General features: G+C 47.2%; 1 protein-coding gene across 1 annotated transcript; it reads right to left on the bottom strand.

The window, feature by feature from the left end:
• Positions 1–492: 492 nt before the first annotated feature.
• LOC142899041 (protein bicaudal D homolog 2) lies at positions 493–17,951 on the bottom strand. The gene is made up of 10 exons (XM_076042456.1): positions 17,644–17,951; positions 16,217–16,549; positions 14,289–14,501; positions 13,718–13,870; positions 12,850–13,347; positions 9,944–10,792; positions 8,131–8,310; positions 6,576–6,727; positions 3,964–4,348; positions 493–2,834 (listed from the first exon to the last, which is right to left on the bottom strand). The coding sequence occupies exons 2-10, from the start codon at positions 16,466–16,468 to the stop codon at positions 2,829–2,831; spliced, it is 2,688 nt and encodes an 895-aa protein (XP_075898571.1). The 5' UTR covers positions 16,469–16,549; positions 17,644–17,951; the 3' UTR covers positions 493–2,828.
• Between the last annotated feature and the right edge of the window lie 56 nt (positions 17,952–18,007).

An 18,007-nucleotide genomic window follows, 5' to 3' on the forward strand; every position in this document is an offset into this window, starting at 1 on the left:
GCTTACACAATAAGTACAATCTGAAGCAAAAAAAAAAAAAAACAGCAACAAAAAACATTTTTAATGTAATTTTAATGCATATAATTTTGTGTATCATCAAAACACAAACGTCAAGGTTTGAGTTAATCAACCTCTCAAAACCCAGCAACACTACCAAAACACATTTCAACACTTCAACATAATTTAATAACGGGGCAAAGATGAAGTGAATTAAGTGACTTAATATGCATACATTTTGCACCCAGCTGAGGGCGGTATTGGTCAAATGGACATGACGTCAGGCGGCGTGTTGAGTTTTTAAAAAATAAAATTTTCAGATTCATTTCAGCTTCCATGCTCCCTAAACATATATTATTGTTGTTTGAATTGTTCATACACTCATTATTTGTTCTGGTGAAATAGCCGATTTTGTTTTATTTTGAAAACATCCCATATTAAACCACTACTTGTTACCAATATTGAACTTGTGGGATAAATGAAAAGACAACAAAGTTACAGTGTTGGCTTCATTTTATTTTGCAGGAGGAAGGTGGTTCACAGATAAATTAAAAGGAGCACTAAAAATTGGAGGAGCATCAAATGCATTATGCGGAGGAGTGTGCATGTCTTTCTGGGGAACACCTGACACAGAAACCACATAAATAGGTAAAATATTACACAACAATGTTAATTAAATTAAAACGGACGTCAGCGCAGAGTGAATTAAATAGACGACAAAATCATTTTACAGCCGTTGCAGCAATGTAACAAAATGTTAAAGCACTTCCACTTTTTGGAATTCAATCAGTCTGATCAACGGTGTCCTCGTTTCCCTGCACAATAACCAAACGTTGACTTGCTTCCCATGTAACTGTGGTCAAATCTGAATACAGAAAAAGACGGCGTTCAATTCATCTTGACATAATACTGAGTTCAGAAGAACATTCTTCCAGAAAATGAAAATATTTCATCATCATGAGACATCACTTTTATTCAGTGCTAAAACAACTTCTCCATCAGTTCTCTCAAACATAAGACAATAAAAAAAAAAAACATTGCAACTACAGTGTAGCTACCACAGTAGTAGCGTCTAATTAGAAAATGCAATGTTGTTTGGGTGGGAGACAAAGGGAGGGGGGGGGCGGGGGCGACAGACAAAAACAAAAATCAAGAAAACCAAGGCACTAAAAAACAGACAAACAATCAGCAGGACGTGTTTGGTAAGACCATAATCTCAACAAAGTGTTCTAGCAGGTCTGGAACTGAAAAGACACCATCAGACTGGTGGAGTCCCACTGCCGTATTCATCTACCTTTAAAACCATACAGAACTGGTGGTAACAGCGTCATCACGTTGACCTATTCAACCATCAAACTTGATTTAGTCATTTTGTGGCTCTTTTTGTTTTTTGTTTTTTTTAATCATTCTATTATCCTTCAAGCAACAACCCTATGAGAAACCTGTTAGCACTAGTAGCATCCTTCACTTGAAAACAAACAAAGAAACAAAGAAACAAAGACAAAAGACGAGTGCGGTGAGTGTTGGGTTACAGCACTCGCACTTCGGAGGCACATAAAAAGCAGGGTGATGTTTGCGACACGGCGATGGAGAGGAAGCCAACTGGCGGCCGGAGCTGACGGGAGGTTTTGCTGACGGGCCTGGTGAGACAGACAGCAGGAAGATTCAAACAAGCCCAGCCGCCTCCAATTCTGCAGTGGAGCTGAGATTAGCCGAGCGCTGAAAGCCAACGCCAGGGCCTGGACACAGCTTTTTATTCTTTTTAAACGACGCCAAGCACGCAGGCACTGTCTCCAGGAAGAAGGTCTGCATAGTTTGCCAAAAGGAAAAGAAAAGAATGCCCGTTAGTATCTCCCAGGATGTCGCATTTCACCACTCGGTGCGCGACCTGAGGTGGTGAACTTATGGCTGACGCTGCTCCAGCAGGGAACTGACGCTTGGTTTACTGGCCTCAAGCAAGTCCTGGGGTTCGAGAGGGGAGTGTGACTGCAAAACCAGGAAGTCCTGGTGCTGAAGAGAGGGGAGTGTGACTGCAAAACCAGGAAGTCCTGGCGCTGAAGAGAGGGGAGTGTGACTGCAAAACCAGGAAGTCCTGGCGCTGAAGAGAGGGGAGTGTGACTGCAAAACCAGGAAGTCCTGGCGCTGAAGAGAAGGGAATGTGACTGCATCACAGAGAACTCGGGGAAGAAGCTCAACGGCAAGAACGAGCCCTTCTGCATGAGCGGTACCGCAGTTGTGTTAAAGCGAGGCTGCTGTTCTGTAAAGACTACCGTGTGTGTGTGTGTGTGTGTGTGTATGTGTGTGTGTGTGTGTGTGCAGTCACAGGGGCGTCCCAATGGACCATTTACAGACATTGAAAGGCAAAGAGCGCAGAGACAAACAGAGGAGCGAGATGGGAAACACAGTGCACATGAAGGTTTCTGACTTCATGTTGGGGGATCGTGCACACCATCCTCCACACTTCAGGCTGTCAGATCCACTCCAAGGACACAACACACAATCAATGACTTCACAGAGTGATGAGCAGCACGTCGGGGGAGGCGGGGTCGGGGGGGGTTGCATGCACTTTTCTCCGCACCGAGCAGAGAAACTCCCCCACAAACAGGGCTGGGTGAGTTTTTTTTTTCTTTCTTGATTGATTTCAAAACGTTTGATCCACGGAGGGGCAGAGTGGGAATGTTGCATCAAATCTGAGACGGACAGGACAGGAGGGCGTCTTGAGTCGGGAGTGGAGGAGGTGGAGGAGGAGGAGGAGGAGGTGGAGGAGGAGCGTCGACACGGCGGCTCCTCACGGACGACACGGCGGAGTTTGGAGGAATGGAGGGAGGGAGTCAGCGCTATGGAGACAGACGACAGAGATGAGAAACAGAGTTTAGTGCAACTGGAACAATGTCGAGGATGAGGGCCAATACACAAACACAAACACATTATGGTGACATATTAGAAGGTAAGAATATCAGATTCATATAATAGAAATAAAAAAGGTTTTAAAAAATCGCAGTAATAATAATGATAATAATAAGAATAATAATAAAAAATACCCAAAATGGCTCATTACCTACTTTGGCTGGTGAACGAATGCTAATTTGAACAAAAATGTTGTAGTTTTTTCTTTTTTTTTTTTTTAAAAGGTGTAAATAATAACATTACCAATATAATTCACTCAATTCAATTCCTGAGCTCAGCTGAGTCGTTATTTACTAAATATCTCTGCTGGCTCAATAACGTCGCATCGGCTTCAGACTGTTTTCAATCATCGTTATATTTTTCCATCCATCCAACGTTATATTTTTCCCCGGCTCAGCGCCGGCGGCAGGACTTGGAGTGCGAGCTGCGGGCTCGGGCTGGCGTTCCCTGCGGCCGCTTGGCCGAGCTCCTGGCGGGACCTCCGGGAGGCTCCTCGCTGGACCGGCCCACCGAGAGCGACGACCTCAGCCTGGACTCCCGACCGGCGACCGGTCCGGTCTGAGCGGCGGGACCCTGGAGGTGACGGGGGGGCAGTGGTCCTGCTGCTGCTGCTGCTGCTGCTGCTGCTGCTGCTGCTGCTGGCTGAGCGGCGCTGCACCCGACACCCGACTGCTTCCTCCTCACGGAGGCGTCCGGACTCGTCTCGGCCCCCCTCCCCCTCCCCCTCCCTTGCCTCCCCCCCCATGCATCACTCGTGTTAGAGGTTAGCTTGTGGGTTAGCGACGAGTTGCTAGCGGAGGCGGTGATGAAGGTGTCCTGGCGGGCCGGCGCCGACGCCCGTCGCTCCGACGTGTCTCTTCGCCAACCCCTGACTTGGGCTCCGGGCGCCGCCGGGTCGCTGTGAGTGGCAGCAGCAGCGAAGGGTTTCAGCTCGGCGCCACTGCCGCCGCCGCCGATGCTGCGGCTCCGGACAAAGGTGACGCCGCGGTCGAGCCCCCCGCCCCCCCGAGAGTGAGAGAAGAGAGAGATAGAGGTGGTGGTGGTGGTGGGGGTTCTTACGGGGCTGGTGTGGAGGCTCCTGGTGAGGCTGCGTAGGTGTTGGGTGGCCAGCACCGGGACCCCCCCGATCCCCCCGCCGCCGCCGACCCCCAGCACAGGGCTGGCCCGCGGGCTGCTCCGCTGCTGGGGGCGGCCCGGGCTGTTGCGGGGGCTCCTGGGCGAGCGGCCCGACTTGGCCGCCAGCTCCTTGGCCCGCGAGCGGCGGGGGCTGTTGGTGAGGCTGCGCTGGGGCGACGCCGGCGCCTCCAGGTCCTCCAGCCGCTGCGTCAGCGCCAGCTTCTGCTGGATGGCCATGCGCAGCAGCGAGTTGAGCGTCTTCTTCTCGTCCTCGGCCGCCGCCAGCTGCCGCTGCATCTCGTCCAGCTGGGTGACGTACTGGTCGCAGCTGAGGACGGCGAGGGCGACCGGGGGCGACATGCAAAGACACGCAGGGTTGGTCGGGTTAGACGAGGAGGCACCACATGCTGGAGATTAAGACCATCAGTCTGCTGCTGGTCTTAGGAATCAATCACTTTTTATGAGGGATGCACCGATACCATGTGTTTTATGAGTACACAACCCGACATCATGACACTGATACCAGTTGTATGTATGTGATAACTGTGTCAAACTAGTGACAGTCGCCACAGTGTTGTAGAGAAACGTGCTGAGGAATGTTGTTCATATAATGCAACATCTGTGGGAAAATAAAAACAGTGGTATTGGTGCATCCCTGCTTTTTATCCTTCACAGTGCAAACACTCTTGTTTCTTCACACCTGTTAGGGATTCAGAAAACACAATTCAGAGAACGCACCCCCGCACATGCGCTGACCAACACTGTGCAACATGCCCACTGTGATGACACAGTGAAGTGTGTTGTAAACAGATGTGCGTTGATAAATAAATGATTGGTAGGAAGCGCAATATTGCTAATAACTTATTATTGAAACATGCAAAACAAGGTTGTAGAACAAGTTGTTTCATACATCTGGGACACAGCGTTCAGAAAACAAAAGTGGAAATGTTGCAGTGACCGCGGCTGCCCACCAGATGGCGCCAACACACATACACACAGCCACTGAGTAGCGGCAAAGGAATCTCCTAAACCCTAATCTTTAGCCTGTTGCACCAGACAATTGAAGTCATTGAACGGTGTTCCGTCAGATCCCCCCAATCCTTCTTAAGTGCGATCAAATGCCAGCTCATAAATGTCTGGACGCGGCCTAACAACAGTAAATACATAACCTGGGAGATTCTCTCGCAACACTTTCATAAAACCAACGACTTTGAGGAGAAATAAAAACATTTGAAACCCAAACCCGACATGAGAATAAAGCAGAATGTAAGATTTACAGTGACTGGTGGGGGAAATGTGTTTTGGTAGATTAGCCCCATACGGCACCTTACTACCCATGATGCGCTTAATCCCACCTCCACCCTTCACCCTCCACCCACTAACTACCCGCTACTTCCCCGCCAAGACGGGCTCCAGGGGACAAATCCGTCCTGGCCGCCTCCCCTGACGGCAGGCACAGGGCCGAGCATGTGGCTCCTAATCTTCATGTGAACCAGTGGATTGTCCGCAGGGCGCAATAAGCGCGCTAAGCTCATTACGCCAGTCGTAGCAAAAGCTGCTTGATAACAAGGGCGCCATTACTGGGAATGGACACCACCACCACCACCACCACCACCACCGGCGGCGGCGGGAAAAAAAAAAGAGCAACCAGAACTTATAGACGTGTCAAACGAGTTCAACACAAACATTGATGTGTAGTTGTGTTAAGGTTTGGCTGGAAGCTGCACAGGACCGTAGCCAATGACTGTTCAAACTGCGGTTTAAACTCCATCTGCCGGTGACGTTTGGAGCAAATTTATAAACGATCAGGTTCAAGTTGCTTCAAGAAAAGAGGCTATTTTATTGTAAGGCAACACTTTCTTCTTTATCTGGACTACTTTCCACACTGTAGATGCATCCTGAAGACATCAAATACAGGACCAAGATATGTGGATTAAAACACCTAAATATGTGAAGTTATATATATTTTATATGAAGGGTGGCTATTCTAGACCATCTAAAATATAAAATTTATTTGAGTTATTTCACACTTTTTTTGTTTAATACATATTTCATATGTGTTCATTCATAGTTCCGATGCCTTGTGTGACAGTCTACAATGTCAATAGTCATGAAAAACCATTAAATCAGAAGTGCGTGTCCAACCTTTTGACTGGTGGTGTCTGTGGAAAAATAAGATTGACGACGTGTTTAAGACAATAATTTTTGCAGCGTGCGAGACAGCGAGTCCTAAATTCTACCCCGTTTAACTTGGACCAAGATGTTTGGGGCCCATTCATACGTCCAGTGGACAGTAACTCATTGATCATCAGTCTGTTTAACAGGCATGAGTTGAGTCACTGTGTGCAGAGTGACCAATCTCACAAGACACAAGAGACTCTTGTCCTCCACTTTGCCCCCAATTCAGCCCCATCAAGTCAGAAGGGCTCCTCGCGCAAACAATGATGTTCCTACCTGACTGCTGACAGCAAACTTGGCCTTGTGTTTGGTTTTATTTTTCAAAATTGAACACATTTAGAAAAAAAAAACACCCCCCACATGGCAGGGGCTCTCACCGGCTGGCAAACATGACTCGCAGGGAGGAGAAAGTGGCGGCGTCCTCCTTCAAGGCCTTCAGCTCGTTGCGGAGTTTCATCATGGTCTCGGACACCATGCTCTTCTCCGTCTCGTACTTGGTCTTCAGATTAGATAAGGCCAACTCTGCAGTCTGCAATGACACGCGAAGGCAACGTTATCGCCCGTCCTCTTTCAAGATCAAAATTCTGGAGATTTTTTTTCTCCAAGGGAAAAACTCGACTTGTGCAAGATGAGAAGCAAGAGTTGAGAATAGTAAGACCGCACTACTACTACTACTACCACTACCACTAATACTACTACTACCACCACTACTACTACTACTACTAATACTACTACTACCACCACTACTACTACTACTACCACTACTACTACCATGCAGTTTAAAAATGTTATTTATTTAAGGTTTCAATCCTCCACAGCTCTCACAGTTGTCACCCTGCATCTCTCTATAGTCCTTCATCCATCTTGTCTACTCTGGCCCGCGTGGCAACCGCTGCCCCACCGTGTCGTCTGTTCCTCCAAGTCGACAATAATCTGTCACAAAGCACGGTGGTGCTTCCACCCTGAGGAACTTTACATTTCATATCTGAGACTTTGACGCTGACACTTGGTGCACTGAAGTCGTGTGTAGGTCTGCTGATTACATCACAGCATCAAACTGATCAGCCTCAACGGATTACCTGTTTCCTTGTGCGTGTGTGCGTGTGCGCGCGTGTGTGTGCGTGTGCGCGCGCGTGTGTGTGTGTGCGCGTGTGTGTGTGTGTGTGTGAGAGTGAAAAGGGAGAGTGGCAGCTCTGGGAAGGAGTGGAAGCAGGTCACGCAGAGCTTTCCGCAACATGAAGGCAGGGGGGGGGGGGTTGCAGATTGTGACATGACGCTGTGTTGAGGTGTGACCACGTGAGCCCAGTGGAGCGTCTAGACACTGAGGAAACACCTGAGATACACTGAAATGCTCCATCCAGTCAGAGTGTCTGGCTTTCTCCTCCTCTCAAGCTCTCCTTTGCTTGCAAGTGACTGCATGCAATCCTGCTGGCTGAGGGTTGATGATGGTATGGATGCATGTCAGTGGTCTAAAGAAGATGAATGCATGTATGTATGTACGTATGTATGTATGTATGTATGTATGTATGTATGTATGTATGTATGTGCATCATTTAGGATAAGTTCATCACTTCACCATCAAGGTTTCCTGGAACATGTTGAAACGTACTGGATGAGTGAGTGTGCTGAACAACATTGTGAGATTTCAACATTTCTGATTGGATGTCAGCAACTTGAATTGTGCACTCAAAATGTTGTGCATTGATTCCAACGACGTTGCTGTACTACAGCTGTGGACTTCACTCTTCCCTTGAGTAACACAGAGTATTGAACCGACTGTTTCTGCTAATGACAGCCAAGCAAATATAGAAACTGACCCTAAAAAAAGGGAACATTTGGAGAAATAAGGCATCATTGAGTCTCGCACGTCTGCAACATTTAAGTCAAACTGATTGGGATGAATTAGTCATTGAGCTCTGAGGGGTGACCCACCTGTTTGTTGGCCTTGAGGACCGTCCTGAGGGTGGCAATCTGCTCCCTCTTGGTGCTGAGGAGCGACTTGAGCTTCAGCACTTCTTCCAAAAGGCTTTCAGCGTCCCGCTCGGACTCTTCACTGCTGCTCAGCCCTGAGTAAGGCATGGCGCCCTTCTGGCGGCAGAGATCCACCGCCACCTGAGGAGGAGGGAGGGGGGGGATTGTAAGAATTTCAGCGTGGACAAAAAGGTTGCAAAAACAGCAGTGTTTCTGAAAATACAGCGAATGCTGCTGAAAGATCCTGCAGTAATTTGAGACTTTGAATGGAAAAGAATGCGTTTCTACGAGGGATGCGCCGATGCTGACACCAGCACTGGGTATCGGCACCGATACCGGGGTTGTAAAACACATGCTGATACCAGCTGTATGTGTATGTATATGACAATCTAGTTAAATTGGTGTTTTTACTGCAGTGATTTTGTGAGCGCTGCCCCACATGTTCGAGAAAAACACGCTGAGGAATGACAGCGGATTCAAGTAACATCTGTGCAAAACTTGAAATGAAGAAGAAGTATTCTATAATGTGTAACAGCCTTATTAAGTACTCTGTATCGATGAGTACCACAATGCAAGTACTTGTACTCCTGAAATGAAGCGGTGTCGGTGCTTCCCTCATTTTCACGATGACATCAGAAAGGGCTTTGAAGACACTACAGGTTGAGTGGCAGGATTTTCGAGTGGAAGCCACAACTGACCTTTGCTAATCCCAACCATTCAAACACCAGCGCACGTGTGCGCCCCGCCCACACCAGGCAGTGGATGGCAGCAGAGCTCAGCTCAGACGCAGCCACATTTAACTGTCTGAGCTGAGCATCATCAGCTTCAGCGAGAAATGAGTTTCCAAAAGGCCTCGGCGAGAGCGGACGAGCTCGGGGTTGCCGCTCTGCAACGCAGGGGTCACCCACCTCTCTCAGTCTGACGGCTACACCATGGCAACCGAGTCACACGAAGGGCAACCAGTTTGCTGCACTCTTCTGAAGTGACATTTTTCTCAGTTTGCCTTTAGATTATATTATTATATATTACATTACAGAATTAAGGATAGTCTATCTATCTATATTATCTATATAGTTATCTATGTAAAGACACTGATCACATTGATTTCTCCCAAGATAATATCAATATCCAACACTTTATTTCTATCAATCACAGAGTTCAGCTAACTGACTTCCCGTATAATAAAATATTACACATTTATTTTTAGGATATTGTTATTTAAAAAAAAAAAAAAAGATGAGTACAAATACTTTGTTACTGTACTTTAGTAGATCTTTCAGGTATCTGTACTTTAGTCGAGCATTTATTTCCCCCCGGTGACTTTTTACTTTTACTCCCTAAATTTGTAACCAAATATCTGTACTTTCTACTTTGTTGCTTGAAGTGGAGCTATTTGAACTCTGCTGTTGTGTAGTCCAATATAAAAATGGATCATATTGGAGATTACGTTACAGTAGCTCAAGTTTAGGATCATTGTTCAGTGCGTTTTCAGTAAAGACAACATTTGGAAAAAACATTGGTTATTGTTAATAAAAGTTTTCACTTTGTACTTCAGTGCATTTCAGAACCTGTGCTTTCCCACTTTTACCTGAGTAAAGGAGTTGAATCGGTATTTTTACTTTTAGCAGAGTATTTTTTTTCACACCAGTATCTGTACTTTTACTTCAGTACAGAATGTGAATACTTTTCCCCTCTGGCCCACAGGCACTGTGTTGGTGACCCTCTGCTCTGACAGAACAATGAGGAATGAATGCCAGCCGGCCGGCCGCCTTACCCGCAGGTGTTTGATCTGGCAGCGGATGACGGCGACCAGGTTGCGGACGTTGGAAGGGTCCCTGAAGTCCAGGTTGGGCGAGCCGGGGCAGGCGGGGGAGTCCATGCTGCTGCCGGCGCTGTCCACCTCCCCCATGAAGTGCAGTGTGGAGGCCTTGGACACGAAGGGGTCGTTGGCCCGCGGCTTCTTCTGCGCGCCGTGCGGCGGGTTGGCGTGGTGCAGCGGGCGCCGCGCGTTGGCCCGGGCGCCGTCGCGGTAGTAGTCCAGCGTGACCCGCTTGGGCGTGAGGTTGTTGCACACGCAGATGTGGTGGTAGAGGTTGGAGAGCTCCTCGGAGAAGGCCAGCAGCTCCTCCTGGGCGATGCTCAGGTGGCCCTCCGAGTCGCTGGCCACCTTGCGCGTGGCGCCGATCTCCTTCTCCAGCTCGCCGATGCGCTCCTGGTCCTGCCGGCTGGACTTGATGCACTGGCGGATCTTGTCGGCCAGCTCCTGGGCCTCCGAGCGCCACCGGTCCTTCTCCTGCTTGTAGCGCTGCTCCAGGCCGCTGTAGCGGGCGCCCGCCTGCGACAGCTCGTCGCGCAGCTGCAGGAGCTCCTCGCTGGCCGAGCGCATGCGCGCCTCCAGCACCTCCTTGCTCTTGATGTCCACCTCGTAGTCAAAGTCGCCGTCGCCTTCGGGTCCGCCGTCCGTCCTCGTCGACTCTTGGGTCTGGCTGGCCTGCGCTGCCTCCAGCTGCTGCGTGAGGGACCTGACTTTGTCCTCCTGCTGACTGAGAGCCTGTTTGGTCATGACCAGCTGCATCTGCAGCTCCTCCACCGTGCTCACCAGAGTGGACTTCTCTCGCTCTGCCTGCGGACACACAAACACAAAAATATCATATACAGATTTTTAATAGAGTAAAAATATCCCCAATATGAGGTAATGAGAAGGTGTGTCTAAACCTTTGACTGGTAGTGTACACCTCTCTTGCAAGTGTGATTAATATGGCTTTTTAACTTTAGCCAACCAAGGAACAACAACTGGACAGCACCTGCACCAGGTTTGGTTCTGCTGAAGTACAGCTTGGAGCAGACCTGGGCAAAGTACGGCCCGCGGGCCACATCCGGCCCTTTGTGTGTCCCAGTTATAAATTATACCATCTACCGGTCAATCGCGAAGGTAGTTTGGTAGTTAAAAAAGTATTCGAGAGCTCCACATTATCTCCTGCAATAAAATCCAGGAGCAGCACTGTCACTGACCCGGCACTGGGGGCATCAGGGAAGAAGAGGGTAACTGATGATACACTCACACCTTCTCAAAGGACATGTTATCAAATTTTAACATTTTTCAGCCAGTTATTATGTTTGTGAATTGATAAAGTTTTAGTTTTGTTTGAATGCTTACATTGATGTTTTTAAAGTCACTTTTTCATGTGTACTTTTCATAGTTGAATGGGAGTAAATTGGGAAACTTCATGGCTTTGAGAAAAGAACCTCTCATTTGTGTCAAATTCTGATCTCTCTGAGGCATAATAGAGCCCTTTGTATATTTAGGTTCAAGTCAAACTCAGCTAAAACTAACCTGGCAGTACTTTAAACTCTCAACACGGTGAATGGACGCTCAGAGAAGGGAAGCAAAGGGGGGAGACGAATTTCAACCCCAACCACCTTCCCCCCTTCATGCATTTTTCATGTAAAATAGCAGCTGACCCTATTCAGGCCCATCCTCCAAACATCTGTTGGCTAGTAGCTCGCAAACCCAACCCCCGAAACTGTGCATCATCAATTATACATCTGCCGCCTTCCTCCCAGACACTGAAGGTAGAGCGCGCGAGGCTTTCTTCATTATCTGAAGCACTTTAAAGAAACAGGAAGGTGTCACACAGCGAGAGGCTTTAATGCTTAATGAAGCAGAGGACGCAGAACATTTCCTGGTGGTTCTCAGTCATCGAGGTAGTGCTTCACTGTGTGTGTGTGTGTGTGGCGCGGAAGTGGTGCACGGCAGGAAGCAGCAGACATCCGCGTCAACACCTAATACACTTAATGCAACCTGATGCGGTGATGTTTTCTTCACATTGAATCAGACATATTTATCTGGAAAACCTTGATTTCTATGGACTTTGCTTGTAATCAGTAACTGCAGTGTGAAAAAAAAAGACTTAAGAAATAAAATCCACTTTCAGAAAAAAAAATAAAAAAACAACAAAAAAACCCAAAGCCAAGGTTACACGAAGCAGCAGGTTGTGTGTCAATAGCAATCGAGCTGTGTCTGCCTCAGAATTGAACCTCATGGTTTCTTCAAGGTTGCTCCAAAGGTCAGTCTGTCTTGTCTATTGTGCTTGAAGCGAGGATGCGCTGCTGACCTCTTCCACTCAGCAAGAGGCTGAAACCTTTTTGAATAAGTTCAAAAGTCACTGAAAGGTTTTGCTTCAATTTTATTGGGGGGGAGGGGACGACTGTAACTCAAGAGGTAGAGCAGGTTGTCCATTGACCAATGGGTTGGCGGATCGAAACAAGGGTGTTCTAATTCAATCCTGATATCAGATATTGATCCAAAATCATTGGTTGATAATAAATGAGTCAGTTTTTCTCATATCTACTGTTGCTAACTATTGTTGTCTGTTTGAAGTGGTATCATTGGATCAAGCCCATTCTAACATTCCATACTACAAAATAAGGAATAGTAATATGCATGATTCAGGCCGATGTTGTAACAGATCAATATTGGTAATGGCCAACACTCAAGCCTGCAGCATGGGCATTATATTGAAATTGAAAAAGTTGTACTGGGACACTCAAGTTCTGCTCCATCCCAGTTTGTCATTGGGACAGAGACTGGACCAGACATTGTTGTTGTTATTGTCCAGTGAGTTATGAAACCATATGAACACATTAAGAGTGCACAGCACACTGTGTGCGATTGCTTACCTGTAGGAGTTGCTGCTTGAGTTTCTGACTGTCTGAGAACTGCAGCTCGCTCAGCAGGTCGGACACCAGCCCAGACGCCGGCGCGCGAAGAAACACGTCGTTGTTGCGCGGCGTGGAGAAGCGGCGGTGGACACCGTTGCTTTTAGGGCCCACCGAGTGAGGGGGGTGGGCGGAGCCGGGTCCGTTGTTGAAACCGCTGTCCTGGTCCTCGCCCTCGCCTCGGCCCTCCCCCTCCTGGCCCTCTTCCTGGCTGTCGTCCAGCTGGTCCAGGTGGAGCTCCAGGTGTCCCACCGAGTCAAACGGGTTGAGCGTCAGGGCGGAGAGCTCCCGCCGCAGGCTGTTCTTCTGCTCCCGCTCCTCCTTCAGGGCCTCCAGGGCCTCATCCAACTGCTTCTCCGCTATCTCCTTCAGCCTGGCCGCCTCGTCCAGCTGGGCTCGCATCTCCTCCTGCTCGTCGTTCTTCTGGGTCACCTCCAGCTTGAGCGACTCAAACTCAACCTGCAGCGTGGTCAAGAGCGCGGCCAAAAACACTGTTTGAAAAAGGCCTTTTCCACGCGTTGTGTACAATACACATGGGCGCACACTCAAGATTCAACACCCCGAAAGGGTGACTTGTACATATCTCAAATTGTTTCAACATAATACATAAGAGAGCTGGAGGTAAAAGCAGTTAGAATAGAATGGACAGGATAACATTACATCAGCAGGATGTTGTGGAGAGAAAGCCAGAGAGGGCGTGCACAGCGAGTGATTCTGCAGTTTAGCTCAGTCCAACTTGTTTTGGTTCCTGGCCTTTAGTTTTCGGTTTTAAAATCAAAGCCATCCAAAGGAACTTTGGGATGAAGGTGCGACGTCGCTGTGGACTGACCTGGTTTTCCTTGAGCACCGACACCTGCTTCTGCAGAGATATGTTCTCTTCCTCGAGCTCAGCATTGTCCTGCAACTGCCGCTGCTCACGGACTTTGTATTCTTTTATCTCGTCCCTCATGTGGCCCTTTTCTGCTTCGTGACACTCGCACTCCTGTGGAACACAGTTAAATTACAAATAACCAATTACCACTTTGCATTAGGAATAAGGTATTCTGACGTGCCTGGAGGGATGCTCCACATATACACGTGACATATTTCAAACGCTCAGTGGGGAATCCAAAGCCAGATAAAGTGAGGGAGTTTAAGAACTGGGTGAATGTTCTGGGCCACTCAGAGCAACAAATTACCACAAAAAAAACAACATATATATCATTACATCCTGAAAAGCTTGTCTTTGCACTCATCAATGAATTAAAATATATTACAACATCTCCAGGATCTATACTAATCCCTTCAGCGACCACTATGGGTTGCTTCTCTAAAAATCAACTGGAAAACTAACCCTTCACCCATGATTCAGACAAGGCAGTATGGAGCTGGTCTTGTGTTGTGAGGATGAAACACAGTACCTTCTTCAGTTGGGAGGAGAACACCCCTAATCGCTCAATCTCTGCGTCGGCATTGCCCAGAGCAAGGCGAGACTGCTTGAGTTCCGCCTGGACTTCCTCCATGCGGGTTGCCATGGCAGCCTCCTTCGTGGCCGTCTCCTGCAGCCAGCACTCCTCCCGGCACTCTCCATCAGCAGCTGCACGTTTCTGGCTGCTCACAGAATCTGCAAACGCCTTCACAAGGACGAAACGCATTTGAGAAATGGCAGCGCGTGTGTGGATACGCGCTGGAAAACAGTTGCAGGGCGGAAACGATGAATCTAACTGGCATACAAGACAAGGAACATATTGAATTGAACTGAATTTCCTTTATTGTCATCATGCGTGGTGCATGATTTGTATACACTTCACAGAGGATGCTGCTGCAATTTCGCCATGCATCATGTATGATGACAATAAAGGAAATTCAATTCAATTCAATTTATCTGTAAAAAAAAATCTCACTAAAACGACACCATGAGGGAAGGTTCCACACAACAATGACAACAATTCAATGTGATAAATATCAAGCTTTGCTTTAAGCAGTGGACCTTTCCTGCTTTTCCCCTCATTCAACCAGATTGACATAATCCGTAGTTGTTCCGCTTCAGTAGTGACACAGTTATACAATGAGGTGTTAAATGAAGTCAAAGGCAACCAAACCCACTCAACTGAACATCATTACACACTTACATAATGATGCTAATTCGTAACACAGACCTGTTCATTGTAACGCCACCACCAAAGCCTGGCGAGGTGAACAGCCGGGGGTTTGGGTTTGTGTTGATTATAAAAAAAATGTCTGGAATTCTTCACCATTACGAGGCCTCGGCCATAAAGAGCTTTAACTTGAACCAAGAGGACGGATGGATTTAAATTAATCTGGAATACATTAGCTGCTAAATATCCACCAGGTTGTTTGAGCTAAAAGTTAGGATAAGCGTCTTTGACGATGTTTTAAAGGGGAGGGGAAAAGAAATGTAAAAACGAATCGCCTGCCAGCATGACAGAATTTACAGACTGCGATTAGATTCTTACATAGAAATGGTTTTAAAGTCTGTTCTCGAGGTACTAAACACTGTTAATACCTGGCAGGAATTTCTGGGTGGTTTACAAAGCGTACGGCAAACAATGTCCATCTCTGTTTTTTTGTGCCCCACTGGTTCTCATATCCCCTCTAAACCAGCTGTGATATTCAGTATTAAACAATAAAAAGGTAAAAATGAAACAAATAATAATTAGAAAAAAGTTAAAAATACATTTAAAAAACAAAGGAAAAAGAAACTCCAAGCCAAAAGCCAGAGCTGATTCAGTGCTCCTGTAGATACATATTGGTATAGCAATGCCAAAACTGCTTATCAATAGCAAATGAAAGGAAAACTGTGATTTGTTTTTGATGGCATTATCAAACTAAAAACAATCATTCATCCATTTCATTCTACGACATCCCCTTACATGTTACACAACAGTGAGACAATTAAGAAATTAAACAATAAAATGTCTGCATGACGTTCTGATGGTCTGAAACGATTCGCCTGATTTTGTCATTCCGTCGTGCAACGTTCATAACATTCCATTTAAGCCCAGTTCGGACAAACATGATTCATTCCAGACACAGGATACGACTCCTCAGGCTCTGGACAGTTTTGTTTGGACTAAAGAATCTTGAGAATTTACCAGCATTGGATGGTGAAGTGACTAAGCGAGCTACTGCATTCAGTTATGAGTAATACAATTCTTGTCATAACTTTCTGTTGTAAATAGGCCTTTTGTAGACCAGAACAATTAACAACAGCATCTCTATACTTGAGTCACTATGCAAGACTGGTCCAGTATGAGGTTATTGTTGAAAATAAGCACCATCATAGCGCGTTGTGTTTTGTAATGTTGAAAAAGCATAGCATTCCCACCTCTTTGAGCTGCTGCAGCTCTGCTTTGAGAGCCTCGTACTCCTCTTCCAACTGCCTGTGTTTGGTCTTGAGCGCCTCATTCTCGTCCAGCACCACCAGGCCATAGCGGGCAGCCTGCAGCTTCTCCTCTGTGGCCTCGTGAAGCTCCAGAGTCAACCGGATCACCTCCGCATTCAAGTCTTGGCTTTCCATCGCCGGCCCGCCGTCTGCCTCCACCGCCTGACCTGCTGGGTCGACATCTGCCTCCAGCATCCTGGCCTGGGTTTCCGCCTCACCACCTATATTCTAATGGGACACCGGCCTCCTTTATGCCTCCCCTCTCATGACTGTGCACTGCAAAAGAAGAAGAAAGAAATCAAGGTTACGATCGGTTCAGGTTGACTCAGATTCAGATTCCTTTATTTGCCATTTCGTAAACACATAGGAATTTGTTTCTGTAGTCCCACGTGCACATTCAATAGTCAATATGGTTACAACAGCCAGGAATAAAAACAAGTACTGAATAAACAACAGCACATGGCAACAAAACTGTGGTCAATTTCACCTTAAACTACAACTCCACAGAAGCGAGATAAATTCCTGGCAAAAATGATCCAGCCCAAAATGCAAATGCAGTTCTGGAATTAACTCTTGTAACAAGACCATCTGTAATAAGATACGTGGACATCCGGTTTGCCATTTATTTTAAAGTAGAGCTTGTTGTTCTCTGGTCTTTAACAAAGGATTCCCTCGATTCAAGCCAGTCAGCCACAAACACATGTATGACGTTCATGATGACCAACTTTAAATATCTGTGGACCACGCAGAGTACTAAACAAATACAAACTCAACATCCTTTAACACTGACGTTAGTCTCAAGTATGTTGACCACCCGTATTTACTGGGTGGGGCAATGTCTCAGTTTCCTCGTGTCCTCTTTGACCGAAGATGGAAGCAGCAGCAGCAGCAGCAGGAGCAGCTGTCCGGTGCACAAGGATGAAAACTACGCCAACTAGCACCATCCATCTCTTCTTGCTCACAAACTAGCTGTTCGTTGCATCAAAAGACAAAATCACACTCATTTACAGCTGTGTAATCCCGCTATGTACGTCATTTTTTTAAAGTAAACTACGATACTAGGAGCTTCCACGCATCATGACACCGGGAGCAAAACCTATGACGACACCGGGACTGGCAAGAGGACATGGCCGGGCAGCTAGCAGGGGTGGTTTGAGCGTCACGCAAGCAGAAACTGATATACCACAAACATGATAAAGTCACGGTAAATTCGTAAAGTGACCGAGACTAGCCTGTTAGCTTTGCATTGAGCTCGACAGACAACAGACGAGGACAATAAACAACGATCACGCCAGTGGGTTCTCATCAGTCACACAAGCTAATCAGCTAACGGCAGAGAGCTACCGTGAGCCAAACTACCCCCACCTTACCCTTCTTTTATTCCAGCAAAAGCGCTGACAACCTTCCTCTGGAGCGGCCAAAGCGGCGACCTTTGCGAGTGTCTGTGTGGAAGCCACTTGATCCAGCCCGTGATAGTGAGCAGCCTCTCACTTCCTCCCACCGAGTCTGCCTCGAAGCTCTGGTGTCAAAAGCGCGCCGAAAACGTGAAGGCACGATGACACCCTCTAGCTCGCCAACAGCGCACTGCATCCGCGCTCACATACGGTATCTGGATTATTTCATTAAGACTGATGTGGATGCCCGTTTAAAATAAAATCATTAGTCAAAATAGAATCATTGTTTTGTAGCTAAGAAACACAACATGCACATGAAATTACATATTTTTGGGGTTAA

The sequence above is a fragment of the Nelusetta ayraudi genome, unplaced genomic scaffold, assembly GCF_046127955.1.
Source record: "Nelusetta ayraudi isolate G7.1 ecotype Tasmania unplaced genomic scaffold, CSIRO-AGI_Nayr_v1 ptg000070l, whole genome shotgun sequence".
Classification (NCBI taxonomy): Eukaryota; Metazoa; Chordata; class Actinopteri; order Tetraodontiformes; family Monacanthidae; genus Nelusetta; species Nelusetta ayraudi.

What these genes read in the sequence shown, in the direction of transcription:
- LOC142899041 (XM_076042456.1), bottom strand. Translation starts at nt 16,468, where the DNA reads ATGCTGGAGGCAGATGTCGACCCAGCAGGTCAGGCGGTGGAGGCAGAC. An exon ending in AGCTGCAGCAGCTCAAAGAG is followed by an intron (nt 14,502 to 16,216) that starts GTGGGAATGCTA and finishes GTCCTTGTGAAG; the next exon opens with GCGTTTGCAGATTCTGTGAG. An exon ending in CGGTGCTCAAGGAAAACCAG is followed by an intron (nt 13,348 to 13,717) that starts GTCAGTCCACAG and finishes ACCACGCTGCAG; the next exon opens with GTTGAGTTTGAGTCGCTCAA.